Here is a 24,051-nt window from a genome sequence, read left to right as displayed (position 1 = left end):
ACATTACGTTCTCAGTTCCCTGTGATCCAATTTTTGTGATGTTTTTTTCCTCCTTTAAACATCTATTTTATATATGATTTTAACAAAATATGGTAATAAAAAATAGATTTTATTCTTTATTAAAGTGTTTCCAATTTTTCTTATAGGATTTATATTTGAGATTATAGCCCAATCTTCTTGTTATATTGTGTGTTGTTAAATTTAATTTTTCCACTCCTGGGTTTGAACCCATGTACCACACTCCAGAGGCAGCAACTTTACCACTCAGATTCACTGGAGATTTGATATATTATTTTACCAATCGTGTATTGGTAAAATAATATATCAAATTTTGTAAAACTTTAGAATAATTTAGCAGCAAACATCTTACCTTAGCAAAGAACACAAATAAATATGATATGATTCTCTTTAATCATTATTTATATAAAGAAGATGGAAAACAGACAGCAATTAAAATCAGTGACAAGCTGTTAGATAGCATGGTGCACTATACATGATCTTTTTGACTGTCACTTTATACATGCTTTTTTGTGAATACTTAGAATATTAGGCATCTACTTCCCTCTTGGATTACCACCTGTATTTTGTTCCTGTGTGACATCTTTACTACAGTAAACCATTGGAGCCTCGCTGTATCCCGTATTGATCTGGTGCTTTAATCTTATAAATTATATTTCTCCTGGGATATATAATAAACAGCATCTTTTATACTAAATTCTAAGCAGTTATGTTTTATATATTTATATGTATGTGTAGGTATTATATGATTATTCTACTATAAAGCTTCAGATAGAAATGTTTTCTTTGTGAGCTGCAATGAATAAGATACCCTTGAAGTCCATGAGGTCACTCACAGCCGTTCTCTTCTTAACCTGACAGTCATCAATAACAAAACCTTCTGCAATCAGAGCTTTCTTGACCACATCTTCATCATAATTGAAAATATGGAACTTGTCTGTCCCCATCATAATATACGTGCCACCTAAAATCGCCAAAACTATGAAGTGTCCTCCAGGTTTCAGCAACTTTGAGACTTTCCTGAGATAATTTTCAAATTCATCTTGATTTTTGCTAATAAATTCAAAGAACCAAGCAATGATGATGCAATCGGCCAGTGGTAGAGGTATCGGATCTACGATATTGTCATTCTTGAGGTCACATTTCATAACATGTCGAAGGGATGATCTCACTTTTCCACCTTTGTCCTGAAACTGGTCACTGAAATGGAAACATGAAGAAGGTGATTGTATCACAGCCATACTGGAATAGCAAAACATTAGAGCCCAACACTTAGAACTGGACTAGTGGTTTCCAGTTTTGGAAAATGGCTTGAATTTAAACAGGATTGATGCACTGGGTTTTAGTTTTGAAAGCTATATTCACACTATATTTGAGTGTCTATGTGTGATGCATGCTCTGGGCGTTCCAGTACTATACATATACTAAAGGCATTCATAAGTCCGAATTAAAAGTCCTAGGGGGCATATTGTTCCAGAACTACATATCCCAGCCAGCAAGCGAGGGTGCAGTAAAGTCCAAGGAGGCAGCTAAGTCCATAGTTAAAACACAATATCATAGTTGTAATAACTGTGCAATTGTTTAATTTCTTTAGAGTATTGTCTGTTTGTCTGTGCAACTGTGAAAGAGAAAAAAGTGTGTCTTGTGATCTGTCTTGAGATTTAACTGTTAGTAGTAGCCACACCTCTTTCTAGATTGTTAAAAATCTACTTATCGCAGTTAGCAAGCGAGGGTTACTGAGCTTAAGAGGGTGCAGTAAAGTCCGAGGGGGCAAGTCACTGAAATAGAAACATGGAGAAAAGGATTGTATCACAGCCATTTTGGAATAGCAAAACATTAGAGCCCAATGGTTAGCACGAGAGTTAAGCGAGTAGTTGACTATTTGTACTCGCTATGCTGTTAGAGAGTACTGTCCGCTACTCGCATATTCGTTATGAATAGTGGGCGCAATGTAAGTCGATGGGAAATAATCGCTAAGTAGCGAGTAATCCAAAAGCCGTACTATTCGCTACTCGCACAAGAAGTACATAGCGAGTATTTTCAATTGACTTACATTGCGCCCGCTACTCATAATGAATATGCCAGTAGTGGACAGTACTCGCGAACAGCATAGCGAGTTCGAATAGTCAACTACTCATTCAACAGTTAGTACTGGACTTTTGGTTTCCAATTTTTGACCAAAGGTTTTAAATTAACCAAGGTTGAGGCACTCAGTTTTGGTTTTTAAAGCTAAATTCACACTGTATTTGAGTGACTATGTGTGATGCATGCCCTGGGAGCTCCAGTACTATACATATGCTAAAAGTTTCCATAAGGTGACATTCATTCAACAGGATTATAGTTCAAAAAATGCAAATAAAAAAAGTCCATGGAGCCTCTGTTAGGAGTCTCGACACAGAAACTAGCCAGATATCTCTCCGGGAAGGACCTAGCCAAGGAGTGGCTCTTTTTAGGAGACCACCATAACCACCATATTAAGTGGACCTTTTAGTCAATATCCAACTCTTTGACGAGTTTAAAGATATGACACGGAAAATACCAAGGCCAGGTATCCATCCACAGACAGCTGTTTCGGGGTATTGCCCCTCATCAGTGTGGAGTAGAATTCTGGCCAGGTGGGAGCAATGCCTAGTAGACCAGCAAGATAAAACAATCACTGATCTCAGAGAGACCAACCAAAGAAAACACTGCCGGCAGCCAACAAAGGCGCTCAAAACAGTGAAACTCTAGGTGCATTGCCCACTGGGAAATATGCAAATCAAAAAAGGTCCGTGGAGCCTCTGTTAGGACTCTCAAATTTTTTGTGTCGAGACTCCTAACAGAGGCTCCACAGACCTTTTTTGATTTGCATGAAATTAACTGATGAGCCACATCTTTAGTCTTAATAGATATTTATCTATCATTTATATTCCTTAATCTATTGTGACATGACTATTTATGACCTCAGTGGTTGATACCTTTTAATGGCTAACTGAAAAGATGGTAATAATAGCAGCTCCAGACTACTCAGGTCTCTTCATCAGGCATGGTGTAACACAAAATCTGAAGAGTCACATATTTATACACAACAGGACATAGAATAGTGCAGTAAAAAAAAACAAAAAAAACAAACAAGTTATATGAAACAGAACCTGTATCGTATATGATATGTGACTTATAAATTTGTACGGATGGTTTTAGGGATCGCATCTGACATTTTTGACTCAACTTGAATGAATGTATGGATGTAGGACATTAAATTGTCCAAAATAATATTGGATGGATGTTGCTCATGATCTTTCTATTTGTTCATGTTTTTGTCTGTGTCGCGGGCGGCGAGGCACTGCACTAGCTAACGCTTGGGTCCGGCGCTGCTGCTGCTGCTCGTTGCTCGAGCAGTGGGCCGGATCCGGGGACTTGAGCGGCGCTCCTCGCCCGTGAGTGAAAAGGGGGTTGGTTTGTTTTGGGGATTTAGTCCCTGACACCACCCACGGGTTGTGGTGAAGATGGGCACCACTGCTGCTGGTGACGGGGATCCTGGGAGCGATGGTAGGGAGCACCTGGGATGTTGTTTTCCCCCCTCCGTGGGTAGGGGTTGGTGGTCCCGGGGCCCGGTGGTGTGACGGGGAGGCAGGGTGGGTGAGGTGCACGGTTGCAGGGAGAGCGTGGCGCGGTGCCGGATGGCACGGGTGTACTCACTCAGCAAAAGAGGCACAAAGTCTCCGGTGAACCAAACGGCTGGATGGATGGGTCTCTCCCCGGACAAGTGATGGTGGCTGTCTCTCCCTGCACCTTTGTGTACTGCCTTGACTCCAATGGCTTCCCAACGGTAGTTCGCTCCCTGGTGTATAGGTACCGGAGGAGCCCGTTTTGCCCGCAGGCGCTGGCCCTTGGACTTCTAGCCAGTGGCGGTTTGAGCGGTTGCCTTCAATCGGGACTTGGTTGTTAGGGAACCCCGGGGGTTCCTGTCACATTCGGATATGACTATTAACGGCGGCTCCAAGCCTGGGCGGGGTCCGATGGCCCTGCCTGGGTGTGCTTAGCTTCACTCCGTTCCCCAGTCCGGTACTGGTGGGCCACCGTCCAGCCCCGGTCCTTACGGCTCTGCGGAGTTCCACTAACTCCTGCAGATGGCCACCACCGTCTGCCAACCTTGCTGTCAGTGCCTGGGCTCCGACCCAGACACCTGCAGTACGTGACCTCTCTCTGTCACCTCCTGAACTCCACGCCTGTGAACTCCTCGGTGGGTGGGGCCAACTGCTTGGCTGCGCCCCACCTGGTGTGGACATCAGACCCTTGAGGGAGGCAACAAGGGTTTTGTGTCTGACTAATGTAACTGTCTGGGGGGGGTGTTTGTTTTGTCTGTGGCTACCTGGCTAGTCCAGGGCGCCACATCTGCATTAAGCTTTATGTTGTACACTGGATTGTTATTTGTGATGTGATATCTAATACCTCTGATGTGAATGTGATGTGATCACTGCCTTGCTGTATCCTTTCAGAAGAACCCAATAATTAAGAAATTGGATCTGAGTGGATAAAAGTAGACCTTGTATACTGACAGCTTAAATTTACTTTTCAGTAGACTAAAATTTCAAAATAAAGTAGACATAAAATCTAAAATATTCTACATCTTTTCATATTGTTTGTACAGTACCGTACAGCAGAGAAGTCCCGCAGCGGTGGCTAATACTGGCCACCCACCACAGGTGGCATCATGAACAACTACTCCCATCATCCCAATCCCCAGCCTTTTATTGACACTCAAGGTCACGGAACCGGGCAAGGCCACAGTGGCGTCCCAGGAGAAGCACCGCGGCCCGTTAACGAGTAACCCCCGACCTGTGGGAGCGCCAAGTACATTATATTTCACCTTTTTCCTTCCAGTTCTGCATGATGTTTCGCTGCATGGTCCCACTCAAATGCTCCCGTACGTTCGTCCACCCATCTTTTCAGCTCCATCATGCATCTGTCATTGGCCTTCAGCACGATGATATGATTGAAAAATTCACAGGCTGCATAGAGATAATGAATCGTGGAACTTACACTGAGCTCAATCAAGATGTCTCCTGTAATGTGACCTGTAGGAAAAAAATGTCTAAATATTGTTATATGCTCACAAGTGGTAAAAGTACAATATACATTCTATTTTCTAAGCAGGTTATCCACTATATAAACAACCCCTTTTTAAATTAAGTAGGACCGCTTGTAAAATAAAAACACCATACAGTCACATTAGGCCTGCAGACAATCAGTGGCCACTGGCTGCGCTGTCACTTCTTTTGGAAAAATATTGGATAAATACAAGAAATGAGAACACAGCAGCCAAATAGTGGCCATTTTTTTTACTGCAAACCTCACATGGCACAAATAAAACACTTGGGGCTGACATCACACCAGTCTGGGAGTTGAGTATAAGGTGATTTTATTTTAAAGGGGGACTACTTCATTTAAAAGGGGTTGTCCATATACTGGTCTACTCGACAGCCCCTTCGAGGGTTAAGCAGATAATTAAAACATTACTCCCAAAATATATACACCAAACATAATTTTTTTTAATGTTTTATTTACTTTGCTCCCACCAGCGTTCAGGCATCTACCCTATGCCAAAAAGTTGTTGATTAGCTGTGCTTCAGTCTTTCAACAAGATTTATTCATCATCCGAACAGCATCCAAACTCCGAACGTGAACATTGACTTCCGTGAGAACTCCATGTTCGGGTTCGAGCACTGGACACTTGGTGTCTTGTACCTAAACTTTACAGTTTGGGTTTGGTCATCCCTAATCCTCATCTTTCTTCTGTTATTACTCATGTCTCAGTTAAGGATTCACTTGGATAAAATCTCTCGTTTCTTGAGTTGACGTTTCTTGAGTTGACGTTATGCCCCAACTCTCCTATGGTCGGTCACCCCAAAGTCTGTTTATCGATTATGGGACATTATTGGTGTGATTGGCTAATTATTAGTGATGAGCGAGCATGCTTGTAACTACTCGGTACTCGCACGAGTATCGCTGTACTCGGGCTGCTCGGCGGGGACCGAGTAATCTCGCGATACTCGTGCTGTACTCGTGGTCTTCATTTCTGCATGTTGGCGCTCTTTTGAGAGCCAGCCCTCATGCAGGGATTGGCTGGCAGACCACTGCAATGCCACAGCCCTGTTAGTTGTGGAATTGCAGTGATTGGCCGGCCTGCACAGCGTGACCGAGCCTTTATACCGGCCGGCGCGCTGTGCTCTGCTCACAGCTATCCAGACAGTCAGTGCAGGGAGAGTGTCGCTGATTCAGGGAAAGCTTTGCGGCCCTTTTTTAGCTTTTTCAGTTGCAGGGCTGCAAACAGTGTGACCAAAAGTCCTTCTCAGGACTATTCTAGTTGTATACAGGCAGGCAGGGTATAGCCAGGTCGGAGTACAGTAGCAGAGTCCTTCTCAGGACTATTGTTGCTATATACAGGCAGGGTATAGCCAGGTCTGAATACAGGCTAGTGACCAGAAGAGTCCTTGTCAGGACTATTGTACCAGTATACAGGCAGGCAGGCAGGCAGGGTAGTGGTGACCGTATACCAGCCTTCATCATATCTGGGGCTGGTGTACACAGTGTAAAACAGTCCAGATAGTGTCTGACTTGTCTGTAATTGTCGCTCCCCAAAAAAACCTGTTAGGTTCTTATTGCGTCCGTGCTTGGTTTTTAAAACCGCACGTGTGTGCCTGTCGGTGGCAGCGTACAGGTGCACTTGTGTGCAATTTCCACAAACTTTGATATAACGCACAAGTAGTGAATATACACGTCAGCAGTGCACAGCATTGCAAAATGCGCAAGGGCATTGGCAAGGAACAATGAAGTGGACGTGATGGTGGTGCAGGCAGAGGCCGAGGTCGTGGGCAAGCTCTAATTTCGCCACAACAAAGGGACATATCTAGTTGCTCGCACGTCCTGTCCCAAATTCTTGGGGACCGCAGCAGTACACCGCTCTTGAACCAAGACCAGTGTCAACAGGTTGTTAGTTGGATAGCAGATAATGCTTCCAGTCAGATTGGCACCACCACAAACACTCTGTCTTCCACACGGTCAAGTGTCAGTAGCCGTGATACTGCACCGCACATTTCTGAACCTGATCCTCCTTCCTACCACCAGGCTGAGTACACGTCCTCCTCGGACATTAATGATCCCACACTTGGACACTCGGAAGAGCTGTTCACGTTTCCATTCACACATTCTGGCCTCTCGCCAGCTCATATTGAAGTGGGTCATGAGGAGATCGTCTGTACAGATGGCCAAATATTTGAGCAGCCACGTTCTCACAAAGTTGGCAATGTGTCTCAACAAGTGGTGGACGATGATGAAACACAATTGTCAGGAAGTCAGAAGGAGGAGCAGGGTGCGGAAGAGGAAGATGACGTGGTGGATGATCCAGTAACTGACCCAACCTGGCTGGAGGATATGCAGAGCGAGGACAGCAGTGCACAGGGGGAGGGAGGCGTAGCATCACAACAGGCAGTAAGAAGCAGGGTGGTGGCCCCAGGCAGAAGTCAGGCAACCGTTCCCCGGAACAACACGACGACACAAGGTGCCTGTACAAATGTTAGGTCTTCCCGAGTCTGGCAGTTTTTTAAGTTGGATCCAGATGATTCAAAAAAGGCCATTTGCAACACCTGCCATGCCAGCATCAGCAGGGGTACCAAAACTAGCAGCCTGACCACCACCAGCATGATCAGGCACATGTCAGCCAAGCACCCGACTTTGTGGGAAGTACAACAGAGTCGAGGAGCAGTGCTTGCTGATGTCACTGCTACGTCTTCGCTGGTTGTGCATGCGAGCCAATCCCCTGTCCATGCTGCCTGCGAACAAGCCTCCTCCACTCCTGCACCTGCAGTTGCCTACGCAGAAAGAACACCATCATCAAGCACGTCCTTGTCCCAGCGCAGCGTTCAGTTATCCATTCAGCAAACCTTTGAACGCAGGCGCAAATACACTGCCAACACCCCACATGCCACAGTTCTAAATGCTAACATTTCGCGACTGCTTGCGCTGGAAATGTTGCCTTTTAGGCTGGTGGAGACAGAAGCATTCCGTGACCTGATGGCGGCAGCTGTCCCACGTTACTCGGTCCCCAGCCACCACTATTTCTCCCGGTGTGCCGTCCCCGCGTTGCATAACCACGTGTCACAAAACATCACACGTGCCCTGAACAACGCTGTTTCACCCAAGGTCCACCTAACCACAGACACGTGGACAAGTGCTTGTGGGCAAGGCCGCTACATCTCGTTGACGGCACACTGGGTTAATATTGTGGAAGCTGGGACCCAGTCTGAGCGAGGGACGGAACACGTCCTTCCCACACCAAGGTTTGCAGGCCCTACCTCAGTCAGTGTTTCACCCACACTCTACAGCTCCGGAATGTCATGCTCTTCAGCCTCCTCCTCCTCCTGCGCATCCTCATCCACTGTACCCTCCACACCAGTCACAAGCTGGAAGCACTGCAGCACTGCCTCGGCGAAGCGGCAACAGGCTGTGCTGAAGCTAATCTGCATAGGTGACAAACCCCACAATGCAGAAGAGCTGTGGACAGCTCTGAAACAGCAGGCAGATCACTGGCTCACACCTCTGAACCTAAAGCCAGGAAAGGTCGTGTGTGACAATGGCCGGAACCTGGTGGCGGCTTTGAGGCGAGGCCAGCTGACACATGTTCCATGCGTGGCCCATGTGCTCAACCTCGTGGTTCAGCGGTTTCTAAAGTCATACCCAGAGCTGTCTGATCTGCTGGTAAAAGTTCGCCGCCTGTCTGCACATTTTCGAAAGTCACCTACTGCTTCAGCCGGCCTTGCCGGCTTTCAGCGCCGTTTGCATCTTCCGGCTCACAGACTGGTGTGTGATGTCCCCACGCGTTGGAATTCAACTCTGCACATGTTGGTCAGGATATGTGAGCAGAAGAGGGCAGTTGTTGAGTACCTGCATCACCTAAGCCGTCGGGAAATGGGTCAAACTCCACACATAACACCTGAGGAGATGGATGTCAGACCTATGTACCATCCTCCAAAACTTTGAGGACTCCACCAAGATGGTGAGTGGTGATGACGCCATTATTAGCGTCACCATACCGCTACTCTGCCTTCTAAAACGGTCTCTGCTGAAAAACAAACATGATGCATTGCAGGCGGAGCGCGATGAGTTGCAGCAAGAAACAGTAGTGGGTGTGGGTGATAACACACAGCCCAGCCTCGTCTCATCACAACGTGCAGTGGAGGACTATGACGAGGAGGAGGATGAAGACATGGAGCAACTCTCCGGCCAAATTGAGGATATGACATGCACACCAGTCATATCCTCGGTTCAGCGTGGCTGGCCAGAGGACAGGGTAGATGAGGAGGAGGAGGAGGAGGAGGAGGAAAGCATGTTCAGTCATCTTGTTGGTCAGGCTACTGAAGTCCTGGCTGTTAAGAGTCTGGCGCACATGGCTGACTTTATGGTAAGCTGCCTGTCTCGTGACCCTCGCGTTAAGAACATCTTGGCCGACAATCATTACTGGTTGGTAACACTGTTAGACCCACGCTACAAGGAGAACTTTTTGTCTCTTATTCCCGTGGAGGAGAGGTCAACCAAAATGCAGCAGTTCCGGAAGGCCATAGTCACGGAAGTAGGCAAAGTATTCCCCTCACAAAACGCTAGCGGCATAGGTCAGGAATCAGTGGACAACCGAGGCGTACAGCCGAGAGAGGCACAAGTCCAATCCGCCAGAGGTAGGGGAACAGTCTTTAAGATGTGGGACAGTTTTGGGACAGTTTTCTCAGCCCCTCACGTACCACAGCCCCTGAGGTGCGGGGTAGTGCCACAAGAAATCCTAAGTTTGCCCAGATGCTGAAGGAGTACCTTGCAGATCGAACAACTGTACTCCGACATTCCTCTGTGCCTTACAATTATTGGGTATCCAAGCTGGACACGTGGCATGAATTGGCTCTCTACGCCTTGGAAGTCCTGGCCTGCCCTGCTGCTAGCGTTTTGTCAGAGCGTGTTTTTAGTGCCGCAGGTGGAATCATTACAGATAAACGCACCCGCCTGTCAACTGAAAATGCTGACAGGCTGACTCTGATCAAGATGAACAAGGGTTGGATTGGGCCAGACTTCACCACACCACCAGCAAATGAGAGCGGAATTTAAAGTTTGCCATGTACCTCCACTCACCCATGAGTACACACTTCTGGACTTTGGATAATCGCTGGACTGCTCCTCCTTCTCCTCATGCGCCACCATGATGATGACCGTTACAAATTGCAATACTTAGGCCTTTGTTTCAGGTATACCCCAGTGGTAAATTTTTTCGCCCATTCTTTGCAGAATGGACATTACAACGACAGGAGACCCGCTCCTTTGCAATGGGAACAATGTTTTGAGGCCCTCATGCACGTCTCTACCCAGGGACAACGTGGAGCCTCCCAATTTTTGGCTGCCCTGCCTAAGGGCTATACTATAATACACCCACTTCCTGACAATGGACACTTAATGTTTTGAGGCCCTCATGCACGTCTCTACCCAGGGACAACGTGGAGCCTCCCAATTTTTGGCTGCCCTGCCTAAGGGCTATACTACAATAGACCCACTTCCTTACAATGGGCACTTCAGGTTTACAGGCCATCATGCACGTCTCTATCCAGGGACAATGTGGAGCCTCCCAATTTTTGGCTGCCCTGCCTAAGGGCTATACTATAATACACCCACTTCCTGACAATGGACACTTAATGTTTTGAGGCCCTCATGCACGTCTCTACCCAGGGACAACGTGGAGCCTCCCAATATTTGGCTGCCCTGCCTAAGGGCTATACTACAATAGACCCACTTCCTTACAATGGGCACTTCAGGTTTACAGGCCATCATGCACGTCTCTATCCAGGGACAACGTGGAGCCTCCCAATTTTTGGCTGCCCTGGCAAAGGGCTATACTAAAATAGACCCACTTCCTTACAATGGGCACTTCAGGTTTACAGGCCATCATGCACGTCTCTATCCAGGGACAATGTGGAGCCTCCCAATTTTTGGTTGCCCTGCCTAAGGGCTATACTACAATAGACCCACTTCCTTACAATGGGCACTTCAGGTTTACATGCCATCATGCACGTCTCTATCCAGGGACAATGTGGAGCCTCCCAATTTTTGGCTGCCCTGCCTAAGGGCTATACTACAATAGACCCACTTCCTTACAATGGGCACTTCAGGTTTACAGGCCATCATGCACGTCTCTATCCAGGGACAATGTGGAGCCTCCCAATTTTTGGCTGCCCTGCCTAAGGGCTATACTATAATACACCCACTTCCTGACAATGGGCACTTCAGGTTTACAGGCCATCATGCACGTCTCTATCCAGGGACAATGTGGAGCCTCCCAATTTTTGGCTGCCCTGCCTAAGGGCTATACTATAATACACCCACTTCCTGACAATGGGCACTTCAGGTTTACAGGCCATCATGCACGTCTCTATCCAGGGACAATGTGGCGCCTCCCAATTTTTGGCTGCCCTGCCTAAGGGCTATACTACAATAGACCCACTTCCTTACAATGGGCACTTCAGGTTTACAGGCCATCATGCACGTCTCTATCCAGGGACAACGTGGAGCCTCCCAATTTTTGGCTGCCCTGGCAAAGGGCTATACTAAAATAGACCCACTTCCTTACAATGGGCACTTCAGGTTTACAGGCCATCATGCACGTCTCTATCCAGGGACAATGTGGAGCCTGCCAATTTTTGGCTGCCCTGCCTAAGGGCTATACTATAATACACCCACTTCCTGACAATGGACACTTAATGTTTTGAGGCCCTCATGCACGTCTCTACCCAGGGACAACGTGGAGCCTCCCAATTTTTGGCTGCCCTGCCTAAGGGCTATACTACAATAGACCCACTTCCTTACAATGGGCACTTCAGGTTTACAGGCCCTCATGCACGTCTGTATGCAGGGGCATTGGTGAACCTCACAATTTTGGACTGCCCTGGCAAAGGAAAATACTACAAAGACTCACTTCCTCAAAATGGGCACATTAGACTCAAGAGGCCTTCATGTACGTCTCTTCTCAGGGACATCGGAGTGCCACACAATGTTTTCACGTAAAATCTTTCATGTATTAATCTCAAAAAGTAACATACACCAGCTCTATCTCACTATTGGGTATGTGCCCTTAACATTTCCGCCATGAAAAATCATTTTGGGGTCATTTTGGAAGGTTTTCTGGTGAGTCCGTAAAAATGGCGTAAAACGCGGACAAAATTGTTCACAGCTGTGACTTTTCAGTGATAAATGCTTCAAGGGGTCTTCCCCATGCTGTTGCCATGTCATTTGAGCACTCTTCTGAGACTTTTGTGACATTTTTAGGGTTTCTCCATGCTGCCGGGGGGTCATTTCACAAAAATACTCGGGTCTCCCATAGGATAACATTGGGCTCGTTGCTCGGCCCGAGTACATGAGTATCTTGGGAGGCTCGGCCCGAGCTTCGAGCACCCGAGCTTTTTAGTACTCGCTCATCACTACTAATTATGTGTAGTATTGGTAAAGCTACCATTGGAAGGGGCCAATGGCCATTATGAAAACTGCAATATTTCGAATACATATACATGCAGTACAGAAACCTTATTTAAACAATAGGTCAACTTGTCTTCTGATAAAACATTGCCTTTAACAAGCTTTATAGAGGATCTTTACTATTCTCGTTCCCTACTTATCAGCTTGTCAGATGGGTACTTCTCAATTTCAGTAACCCAATTAACGACAATTGCTGTAAGTGTATGGCACTTGTTGGGAGCATGTGTATTGAGTGGGCTCAGGAGATGACCCTGCCCCATTCCCAGTAGATGATGGTCATAGTCTGCTTCTGATAGTAGGGAGTGGAGTTAAACTCCATCTGCTGCTGTTAAGCTGTTACAGCATATGGTAAGGGGCTCACCAATCAGATGCCTCATGTGATGAGTTGCCATGAAAGTTGGGACTGCTAAAGATCAGTTATGAGTGTGTGTCAACCAGGGCTATGGGGTACTCAGTCCCAGGCCGTACATGTACAGGAATGCTGTGTCACAGTTGTATAATGGATGATGCCCGGTTCTCTGACCCTGGGTATTTGTTTAAAAGGGGGATCTATACAATGGAGTAAAAGAGTTTGTATTGTGACGCTACTTGCGGGTTGCGGTTATGGTGATGGAACCGCCACTACGCAGTCTGTTACCTCTGGGGCTGATGGTGGTGGCAACCTGGATGGTAGGCCCTCTGCCAGTAGGGCCGGGCCCTAGGGAATGAATGGAGGGGTCCATCGCAGAAAGAAGGGAGACAACACGGTGGGGATGCAGTGCAACTTCTGTTTACTCACTGTAAGGTTGAGCTGTGGCCCTGAGGATGGCTGGTTCAGACCCCTGGTCCCTTTTGTCCCAGTGCCGGAGTGGTGACCTGGTAGCCTCTTTACCTGGCACCTCTTGCTTGTTGGTGGGACCCTGTAGCCTGGAGCGTTTGTGGGTCCCTTACTGTCTTTTGGTAGTATCACGTACGTATGGCGGGCAGTGCGAACCCTGTAGGTTCGGTGTTCTGTTTCGGTCCCTGGCTCAATCTTTATTGCTGGTGCCCCCGTATTCTTGGGTCAGTGAGGTCCGTGAAGGTTTCCTCACTGTGCAGGTATTTGTCAAGTTGCCTGAAGCTGTTGCCTGACCTAGGACCCTGTGCCTCGTCGGTGCTCTGGTTCCAAAGGTACCAGGCTGTACCGTCCCTGGCAACCACTCTCCTAGCCACCTAGGTCACTGTTACACAACCCCATCTCGAGACACGTCCATCCCCTTCAACTGTCACTCCCGGACTCTCTGTCTGAGTGTCTGTCTGAGTCTGTTTGTCCCCTCCCAGCGGGCTGTCGGCTAGTGGACTGGACTGGCTCTGCCTCTGATTCACCATCTATTGGGTCCTGGACTAGTCAGTCATCCCTAATGGGGAGTGGGAACTTGGGATGTTATGTGTTTTGGTGGTACAGCACTGGTCTTCCAGGTCCCTGGGGTTAGGCCCTGCATCTTGGTCAGGATGTAGTACCTAGTAGGGCCCTGAGGGGTTCAGGGGCGCTACAAGTGAACCCGTGAATATTCAGCACAAACTGAATAAAAATTCGAGTTCAATGTCCGAACTTGACCCTGAACAATAAACCCCATACAAGTCTATGGGAACGAGAAGTTTGGTGTTGTAAAATAGCTATAAAATGGCCATAGAACTGGAAGAAGAATGGAAGTTAAATGGTAGTAAGAGCAGGACATTTATTCATACTGTGATTCCCAGAGTATCATGCTGCATTCAAGCTCTGTTCCAGGCCTGCTTATTAAGGTTCATCAATAGTGATGGGCGATCCCAAACTGTAAAGATCAGGGATCTTTACATAGTGATCCCATAGTGATCGTGTACACTTTCCCGATTACCAGCTTTCCTAGGAAGCTCGTATTACAGACCAGGCTCAGATCAGGTCCAGGGGCTGTAAAAAAAAAGCATATTATTAAAAAACATTATGATCATACTTACAGGTCCTGCGACGCATCCTGCAGACTCTGTCTCCTGGCCGATCATTGCTGTGGCCCCCGGTAAGCACCATTGCCTAAAGGATGTTCCATGATGTCATAGCCATGTGACAAGTCTGGTATGAATGTTGTACAGACATTCGCTTAATGACTGATCACTTGACTATGATGTGATCAAAGGTCCAATTAACTGAACTTTGATTGTCCCTGTGGACTTTTGCATCGCATCATGGCGCACAATCTCCTGACAGGAGCGGGTCATGTATTTACATGCAGCTGAGGCGCTCCTGTCCTGAGAGCGCCAGGCTATGCGAGACGCAATTGCAATCATACCCTCACTGTCAGCCTGTTTTTCGCTCTGTACAGGGCAATGTAGCAGAGCTGACATGGCTCTCTTTGCTTCTCACTTTGTATAGACTGTGTCTGTACAGAGTGATGAAGCTGACAATGCTCTCCCTGTGGACTACATCAGACTAAGATTTTTTCATAATAAAGATGGAGTCGCTAAATGTTTTTCTTATTACTAATAAAAAAAAATTTCTATGTGTTGTGGTGTTTTTTTACTGTTTACTAGAAATTCATGGTGGCCATGTCTAATTTGTTGTGACACCTTGAATTTCCGGTTTAGTACCATCTGAGAATACAAAGCTGGTATTAACCCCTTTAATACCCAGCATGCCACCACTATCAGAGCCACTGGACGAGTCAGGTAAAGTGCCTGGAAATAGCGCTAAGAAACAATGCGCCATTTCCAGGGGGCGGCTGCGGGCTGCCGAAAATCCCAGCCCCCAGCTGCCTAGTTTTACCTGACTGGAGATCAAAATACGGCGGGAGCCCATGCATTTTTTTTTAATTATATTTTTAAATGATTTAAAAACAAACAAACAAAAAAAACTTAATAGTTCCCTGTATTTTGATTGCCAGCCAAGGTAAAGCCAGGCAGATGGGGTGGTAGTCATCCATGATAATGCTTGTTCTGAGTGGAGCCTGTCATGTTAAACCTCCGTATGGTCTTGGCCACTGTGCTGCAGCTCAATTTCAGGATGGTGGCATTATTTCTACAGGCTTGGCCATCTTTATGGATAGCAACAATTCTTTTTTTGAAATCCTCACAGAATTCTTTGACGTGATGAGCCATAGTGAACTTCCAGTGACCAGAGAGAGTGTGTGAACGAGAGCACTAAATTTAACACCTCTGTTCCTCATTCATACTGGACACTGGGAAAGGAAAATGGATAAATGGACACAAGTTGGCCATTTAGGGGGTGTACTCACTTTTGTTGCCAGCCTAAGGGGTACTTTGCTTGCTGCAACATTGCTAGCATTGGCTAGCGATGCCGAACACGATAGTCCCCGCCCCCGTCGCACATGCGATATCTTGTGATAGCTGTCGTAGCGAACATTATCGCTACGGCAGTTTCACACGCACTTACCTGCCCTGCGATGTAGCTCTGGCCGGCGATCCACCTCCTTCCTAAGGGGGCGGGTCGTGCAGCGTCACAGCAACGTCACACGGCAGGCGGCCAATAGAAGCGGAGGGGCGGAGATGAGCGGGACGTAAACATCCCGCCCACCTCCTTCCTTCCGCATTGGCGGTGGAGGCAGGTAAGGAGATGTTCCTCGCTCCTGCGGCTTCACACAGAGTGATGTGTGCTGCCGCAGGAATGAGGAACAACATCGTATCTCCTATTGGTACGACATTATGAAAATGTTCGACGCTACACAGATTGTTACAGTTGCTGCGAGCACTGGAGACTATGTCCAGATTTCTTGCTACTGTACATGTGCGAGCGCTGGAGACTAAGTCCAGATTGCTTGCTACTGCACATGTGCGAGCGCCGGAGACTAAGTCCTATCTTGGAGCCATTGCACATGTGCGGGTGACATCATCGCTGACACGAGGTCACATGTCTCTGACACCTTCTATGCCGATTGGTCGCTGGTCATGTGCTTGTGACGCCTTGCTCGGTGATAGGCCAGCATGACGTCACTCCTGTCGTTCTGACAGCGGATTGGCTCTGGTGTCCTCCATCTTGGATGAGGCACAGAGTCTATATAAGACCCTGACACACGCCGCATGGCGCTCAGTCCTCTTGGTTCATGCATAAGAGTAGACGCTCTGTGCGCGTTCCTCTAGGCATTCCTCTGTCTATGCTAGGTGAGCGCTACCGGCAGGGTAGCGTTCTTATACCTTACAGCTTCGGCTGCTGTCCGTATCCTTACCTCTTAGAGGAGCGGACATAGGCAGGTGCCTGAGGCATATGGTCTGGCTGGGCCTTGTGATTCGACTCGTAGGTGGACGTTGTCGCTAGGGTAACGTTCCTTATACTGCGTCTGGCAGTTGTTCGTATCCTCGCACACTAGGGGAGCGAACAGAGGTAGGAGCTTTGTGCGGCTTACGCTGCTGTTCGTCTCTTTTGCACCACTAGAAGAGCGGACCTAGGTAGGTGCCATATCTAGTGGTTCGTGTCCTCGCACACTAGTGGAGCGAACGCAGGTAGGAGCTTTGTGCGGCTTACGCTGCTGTTCGTCTCTTTTGCACCACTAGAAGAGCGGACCTAGGTAGGTGCCATTTCGCACACATTGCCTTTGTCTCTGTGATTATTAACAGAGATCATTCCACACACCCTCCAAGTAAGGGACGAATTGCTTTACTTACTTATTATATCCTTCTGTGAGTTAACAGAGGTATTGCACTCTGCCATAGTCTGCAGCAGAGTCTTTGCATGGTGGACCCTGACTGTCTGATACTCCTTTAGGTTATTATCAGACAGCCCCCCATAACATTAGGACTGAGCCAAGAGTCTGGCAGTTATGGCAGAATATCAGCAGTTACATCGTTACATACAAGTACTTGAGTCATGGCTCAAGAGTATAGAGGATAAACCTCAGACCATGGTGACAGCTGCACATGAACCTCGACTTGCTCTGCCAAACAGATATTCTGGTGATGCCAGATCATGTTGTGGTTTCATTAGTCAGTGTCAGATACACCTAGAGGTCAACTCTTCTCGCTTCTCTACGGAGAGGTCCAGAGTAGGCTTTATCATCTCCTTACTTCAGGACAAAGCCTTAGAATGGGCGACTCCCCTATGGGAGCGCTCTGATGTGGTTACTCTGAGACATGAAGACTTTCTTGATGCTCTTAAGGCGGTATTCATGGGTCCGCAGGTTACCCATGATGCGGCCCTGAGACTGTTAGATCTATCTCAGGGTTCGTTATCCACTAGTTCTTATGCCATTGCTTTTAGAACTCTGGTGGCAGAACTAGATTGGCCAGAGAAGGTGTTGATTCCTATCTTCTGGAGAGGGTTAGCAGGCTATGTCAAGGATGCTCTTGCTACTCGTGAGGTCCCTGCTTGTCTGGAGGACTTGATCACAGTAGCAACGAGGATCGATGTACGCCATAAGGAACATAGACTCGAGGTCTCTTCCTCACGCCCTAAGCATCGGGCTATTCCAGTTGTTGAGGGTCCACTACCATCTTCCTCAGCATCTGAAACATCTCCCACTCCTATGGAGTTAGGCCATACGTCCTCCAGACTACGCAAGTCTGGTCCTCCTATATGTTACGTATGTCGTCAGGCTGGGCACTATGCCAACAAGTGTCCTAGTCGTCAGGGAAACTCCCTGGCCTAGTAACCATTAGAGGGGGGTTACTAGAGACGTCTTCTGCACCCTCTAAGTGTTGTATCCCAGGTCAGCTCTCGTTATCTGAGAATACATGGCCTATTATGGCTTTTGTTGATTCCGGAGCTGACGGGACTTTTGTGTCCTCAGGATTTGTAAAGGGACACAATATTCCCTCTATCATGTTAGAGGCGCCTATTCCTGTCCGTGTTGTTAATGGAACTATGTTGTCTGACTCCATTACATTGAGGACAGTTCCCTTGCGCCTTTCCCTGTCTCAGGGTCACATAGAGGAGATTTCTTTTCTTGTTTTGCCTGAGGTTATAGACGACGTCATTCTGGGTCTTCCATGGCTTCGGACTCATGCTCCTCACATTGACTGGGAGTCTGACAGCATTATTAGTTGGGGTTCAAAATGCCAGTCCCGATGTCTTCCCTTAGCACCTAAGGTCGTTGCGGTTGCATCAACTGATCTCTCTCCCATACCTACACCCTATTTGGATTTCGCTGACGTGTTCTCCAAACAGGGTGCTGAGGTTCTTCCACCCCATAGGCCGTATGACTGTGCCATAGACCTTATCCCAGGTTCGGTTCCACCTAAAGGCAGGGTTTACCCCCTGTCGATACCTGAGTCGGAGGCCATGTCGACCTATATAAGAGAGAGTTTAGAGAAGGGGTTCATTCGTAAGTCTGTCTCTCCCGCGGGAGCTGGGTTTTTCTTTGTTCGGAAGAAAGAGGGTGATTTGCGTCCCTGCATAGATTACAGGGGTCTCAACGCAATCACAATAAAGAACAAATACCCATTACCTTTAATTTCGGAGCTCTTTGACAGACTGAGAGGAGCTCAAGTTTTTACGAAGTTGGATCTGCGGGGTGTGTATAACTTGGTACGAATTCGAAAGGGTGACGAATGGAAGACCGCTTTTAACACCCGAGACGGTCACTATGAATACCTCGTCATGCCTTTTGGGTTATGTAATGCACCCGCAGTATTTCAGGACTTTGTAAACGATGTGTTCAGGGATTTACTGTTATCCTCAGTAGTGGTGTATCTGGACGACATCCTGATTTTTTCTCCTGATCTGGAGACTCATCGTCAGGATGTCGTTCGTGTCCTTTCCCGTTTAAGGGAGCACTCATTGTTTGCTAAACTCAAGAAATGTGTATTCGAGCAGTCCTCATTGCCTTTTTTGGGTTACATTATCTCACAAGAGGGCCTGGCTATGGATCCTGCGAAGCTCTCTGCTGTCCTGCAATGGTCCGAACCTCATTCCTTAAAGGCGGTGCAACGCTTCTTAGGATTCATAAATTATTACAGGCAGTTCATACCCCATTTTTCTACTTTGGTGGCCCCTTTGGTGGCCTTGACTAAGAAAGGTGCTAATCCCAAAGCCTGGTCTACTGAGACATCTCAGGCTTTTGAGGCAGTAAAAAGACACTTTTCAACTGCTCCCGTTCTTCAAAGACCCGATGAGAGTAAGCCCTTCCTCTTAGAGGTTGATGCCTTTTCAGTGGGTGCTGGTGCGGTCTTGTATCAAAAGAACGGTGCAGGTAGAAAAAGGCCGTGTTTCTTCTTTGCTAAAACCTTTTCACCAGCAGAGAGAAACTATACCATTGGTGATAGGGAACTGCTCGCCTTGAGATTAGCCTTGGAGGAGTGGCGTCACTTGCTGGAAGGAGCGAAACATCCTTTCCAGGTCTATACAGACCATAAGAATCTGACGTACTTACAAACCGCTCAGCGTCTGAATCCTCGCCAAGCCCGCTGGTCCTTGTTTTTCTCCCGCTTTCACTTCTCCATCAACTATCTGTCTGGGAGTAAGAATAACAAGGCAGACGCCCTGTCTCGCTCTATGCTTTCTACCCAGGAAGAGATTGACGAACCTTGTCTTATCCTTCCCTCCAGGGTTTTTCATACGCTCTCCCCTGTGACGTTAGACCAAATCCCACCGGGCAAGACCTTTGTTCCGCCTGATCGACAGAATGATATACTGTCATGGGCCCACACCTCAAAGGTGGGTGGGCATTTTGGTATTAGGTGGACACGAGAGTTACTGGAGAGGTGGTATTGGTGGCCACACTTAGCCAGCCACGTCAAGAGATATGTCGGTTCCTGCTACTCGTGTGCTCGCAACCGTCCATTATGGCAGAGACCGGCTGGGCTCTTGCATCCTTTACCAGTGCCAGATAGACCATGGGGGGTGTTAGGCATGGACTTTGTGGGTGATCTTCCATGTTCACAGGGACATAGATTTGTGTGGGTCATTACGGACCATTTCTCCCGGATGGTTCATCTCGTACCGTTATCGAGAATCCCATCTTCCAGGGTACTAGCCAAACTATTCCTCAAGCATGTCTTTAGGCTTCACGGGATGCCAGATCGTATCATTTGTGATAGAGGCCCGCAATTTACTTCCCGTTTCTGGCGAGATCTTTGTAGCCTTCTGCAAATTGAGTTGAATCTCTCTTCAGCATACCATCCGGAGTCCAATGGTTTGGTTGAGCGTACCAATCAATCTATGATTATATACCTTCGACACTTTGTTGCTGAGAACCACGATAACTGGTCCTCCCTCCTACCCTGGGCAGAATTTGCCCTTAACAATTCGCTAGCTGAGGTCACTGGGCAGACACCGTTCGTACTCAATAATGAGCAACACCCTAGGGTACCGGTACCGTTTCCCGCTGATGCACCTCCTCCTCTTGTGGCCGACTGGGCAACTAATGCCAGAGAGGTTTGGGATCGGACTCAAGAGTCGATCCAAGCAGCTAAGGACCGTATGAAGACGGTGTCCGATCGGTTTCGTCGCCCGGCTCCTGTCTTTTCTCCAGGGGACTTTGTGTGGCTCTCTGCAAAACACGTGAGACTTAGAGTGAGCTCTGTCAAATTTGCTCCTCGCTTCCTGGGTCCTTATGAGGTTCTTCGACAGGTAAATCCCGTAGTCTACCAATTGAAGTTGCCTGTCCATCTTAGGATTCATGACAAATTCCATGTCTCACTGCTAAAGCCGGCTATTTTACCTCACGCTCGTGACGTGCACTCTCCTGCCTCTGATTCCTCTCGCTCTAGCTATGAGGTACGAGCCATAGTTGGTTCTAAGATGGTTAGAGGGCGCAGGTTCTTCTTGATAGATTGGGAGGGCTATGGCCCGGAACATCGCTCTTGGGAGCCTGAGGAGGCTGTCCATGCTCCCGACTTAGTTGCCGATTACCTGCATCGCCGGGAGGAGGGCCCTTGAGGGGGAGGTACTGTTACGGTTGCTGCGAGCACTGGAGACTATGTCCAGATTTCTTGCTACTGCACATGTGCGAGCGCTGGAGACTAAGTCCAGATTTCTTGCTACTGCACATGTGCGAGCGCTGGAGACTAAGTCCAGATTTCTTGCTACTGCACATGTGCGATCGCCGGAGACTAAGTCCTATCTTGGAGCCATTGCACATGTGCGGGTGACATCATCGCTGACACGAGGTCACATGTCTCTGACACCTTCTATGCCGATTGGTCGCTGGTCATGTGCTTGTGATGCCTTGCTCGGTGATAGGCCAGCATGACGTCACTCCTGTCGTTCTGGCAGCGGATTGGCTCTGGTGTCCTCCATCTTGGATGAGGCACAGAGTCTATATAAGACCCTGACACACGCCGCATGGCGCTCAGTCCTCTTGGTTCATGCATAAGAGTAGACGCTCTGTGCGCGTTCCTCTAGGCATTCCTCTGTCTATGCTAGGTGAGCGCTACCGGCAGGGTAGCGTTCTTATACCTTACAGCTTCGGCTGCTGTCCGTATCCTTACCTCTTAGAGGAGCAGACATAGGCAGGTGCCTGAGGCACATGGTCTGGCTGGGCCTTGTGATTCGACTCGTAGGTGGACGTTGCCGCTAGGGTAACGTTCCTTATACTGTGTCTGGCAGTTGTTCGTATCCTCGCACACTAGGGGAGCGAACAGAGGTAGGAGCTTTGTGCGGCTTACGCTGCTGTTCGTCTCTTTTGCACCACTAGAAGAGCGGACCTAGGCAGGTGCCATATCTAGTGGTTCGTGTCCTCGCACACTAGTGGAGCGAACGCAGGTAGGAGCTTTGTGCGGCTTACGCTGCTGTTCGTCTCTTTTGCACCACTAGAAGAGCGGACCTAGGTAGGTGCCATTTCGCACACATTGCCTTAGTCTCTGTGATTATTAACAGAGATCATTCCACACACCCTCCAAGTAAGGGAGGAATTGCTTTACTTACTTATTATATCCTTCTGTGAGTTAACAGAGGTATTGCACTCTGCCATAGTCTGCAGCAGAGTCTTTGCACGGTGGACCCTGACTGTCTGATACTCCTTTAGGTTATTATCAGACAGCCCCCAGTAACACAGATCACCGATTTACGATGCTTTTGAGATCGTTTATCGGCGCATCTAGGCTTTACACGTTGCGACGTCGTTACCAGCGCCGGATGTGTGTCACTTTTGATTTGACCCCGACGATATCGCAGTAGCGATGTTGCAACGTGCAAAGTACCCCTAAGACATTAATGGCCTTTTATTGTGGCCAGCCTAAGGCACACCTGTGCAATAATCATGTAGTCTGATCAGCATCTGGATATGTCACACCTATGAGGTGGATGGATTATTTTTCCAAAGGTGAAGTGCTCACTATTACAGATTTAGACTAATTTGTGAACAATATTTGATAGGAAAAGGCCTTTTGCGTACATAGAACGTCTTAAATCTTTGAGTTTAGCCCATGGAAAATGGGAGCAAAAATGAAAGTGCTGCGTTTATATTTTTGTTAAATATATATATATATATATATATACATATATATATATATATATATATATATATATATATATATATATATGTATATAGATAGATACTAAGTAGGGTGTAGGCCCCTTTTCCTCACCCAAACTAGTAAAAAAAAAACTATTTTTCCAAATTTGTATGATTTCCAAATGTTTAAAACAAATTTAAGATACAAATATGTAGATATATTAATAACATACATACCATCTGTGAACGTTTTAGTAAGCATTTCAATGGGAAATTTCATGTTATCGTCTTTAAAAACCATTTCAGGTTTATCTGAAAAATATTCTTCTAGATTTTTTCTGGCATCAAAGTCGTCTTCATGGTAGATCTTATAGTTAGAGGAATCCATCTTCTAATCTTGTGTCACAGATGAGGTTTTTTTCTCTACACCGGCTCCACAGGTCTTTATATATGTTACAAAGCTTGTGAGCCCTAATTTTAATATATAGAGTCATGGGATCATGCAGTCACATGGAAATTTTATGATCTATTGTTTATAATCTGTACATAAACGATTCAGTTTTAGACTACGTGCAGCAAAAGCTTTTTCCAGCCGGACAAAGTTGTTGAGATTTTGTACAAGGAAAACTTCTTGAAAGCAGGGGGCTTTTTTTCCTTGAGGAGGCTTTTTTTTAGTTTTTATTGTAATTTCCTGAGCGCATTTTCCGGCGATTTTGGGGACGTATTTTTTTTAAAGTTTTTTCCAGATCTTTTTTTTAACTCCATTCAACAATGAAGAGATTGCTAGCAATTTTATAAATAAAACAATGGCAAAATCCTCAAAAAGATGCCCGGATATCTTCTGGGTGTCTTTTGAGCCTTGCTATAGATGTGTATTATATGTGTGGAGCATCTTCATAGCAGAAAATGCCTGAAGAATGGCCTGATCACTTCTTTTAACCTCTTAATGTCTTTGAAAGCCTTAAAGTGTAAATGTAATTTCATTGAAAAGAAACCAAAAAATCAAGGTTGTTAGTGGCAGCTAAGATTGTATATTATATATATATATATATATATATATATATATATATATATATATATATATACTGTATATACAGTATAATGTGCTATCCCATATGTATCTCTTACTAATATCTACATTTTGTGTCTTTGCGGT

General features: G+C 46.9%; 1 protein-coding gene across 1 annotated transcript; it reads right to left on the bottom strand.

Moving 5' to 3' along the window:
• Nucleotides 1-484: 484 nt before the first annotated feature.
• Nucleotides 485-23,283, bottom strand: LOC142256520 (indolethylamine N-methyltransferase-like). The gene is made up of 3 exons (XM_075328249.1): nt 23,133-23,283; nt 4,868-5,075; nt 485-1,218 (listed from the first exon to the last, which is right to left on the bottom strand). The coding sequence occupies exons 1-3, from the start codon at nt 23,281-23,283 to the stop codon at nt 786-788; spliced, it is 792 nt and encodes a 263-aa protein (XP_075184364.1). The 3' UTR covers nt 485-785.
• Between the last annotated feature and the right edge of the window lie 768 nt (nt 23,284-24,051).

This window comes from Anomaloglossus baeobatrachus, chromosome 11 (assembly GCF_048569485.1).
Source record: "Anomaloglossus baeobatrachus isolate aAnoBae1 chromosome 11, aAnoBae1.hap1, whole genome shotgun sequence".
NCBI lineage: Eukaryota > Metazoa > Chordata > Amphibia > Anura > Aromobatidae > Anomaloglossus > Anomaloglossus baeobatrachus.
This window is presented reverse-complemented; position numbering and strand designations above follow the sequence as displayed.

What these genes read in the sequence shown, in the direction of transcription:
- LOC142256520 (XM_075328249.1), bottom strand. Translation starts at nt 23,283, where the DNA reads ATGGATTCCTCTAACTATAAGATCTACCATGAAGACGACTTTGATGCC. An exon ending in TACTAAAACGTTCACAGATG is followed by an intron (nt 5,076 to 23,132) that starts GTATGTATGTTA and finishes TTTTTCCTACAG; the next exon opens with GTCACATTACAGGAGACATC. An exon ending in GCAGAACTGGAAGGAAAAAG is followed by an intron (nt 1,219 to 4,867) that starts GTGAAATATAAT and finishes TTTCCATTTCAG; the next exon opens with TGACCAGTTTCAGGACAAAG.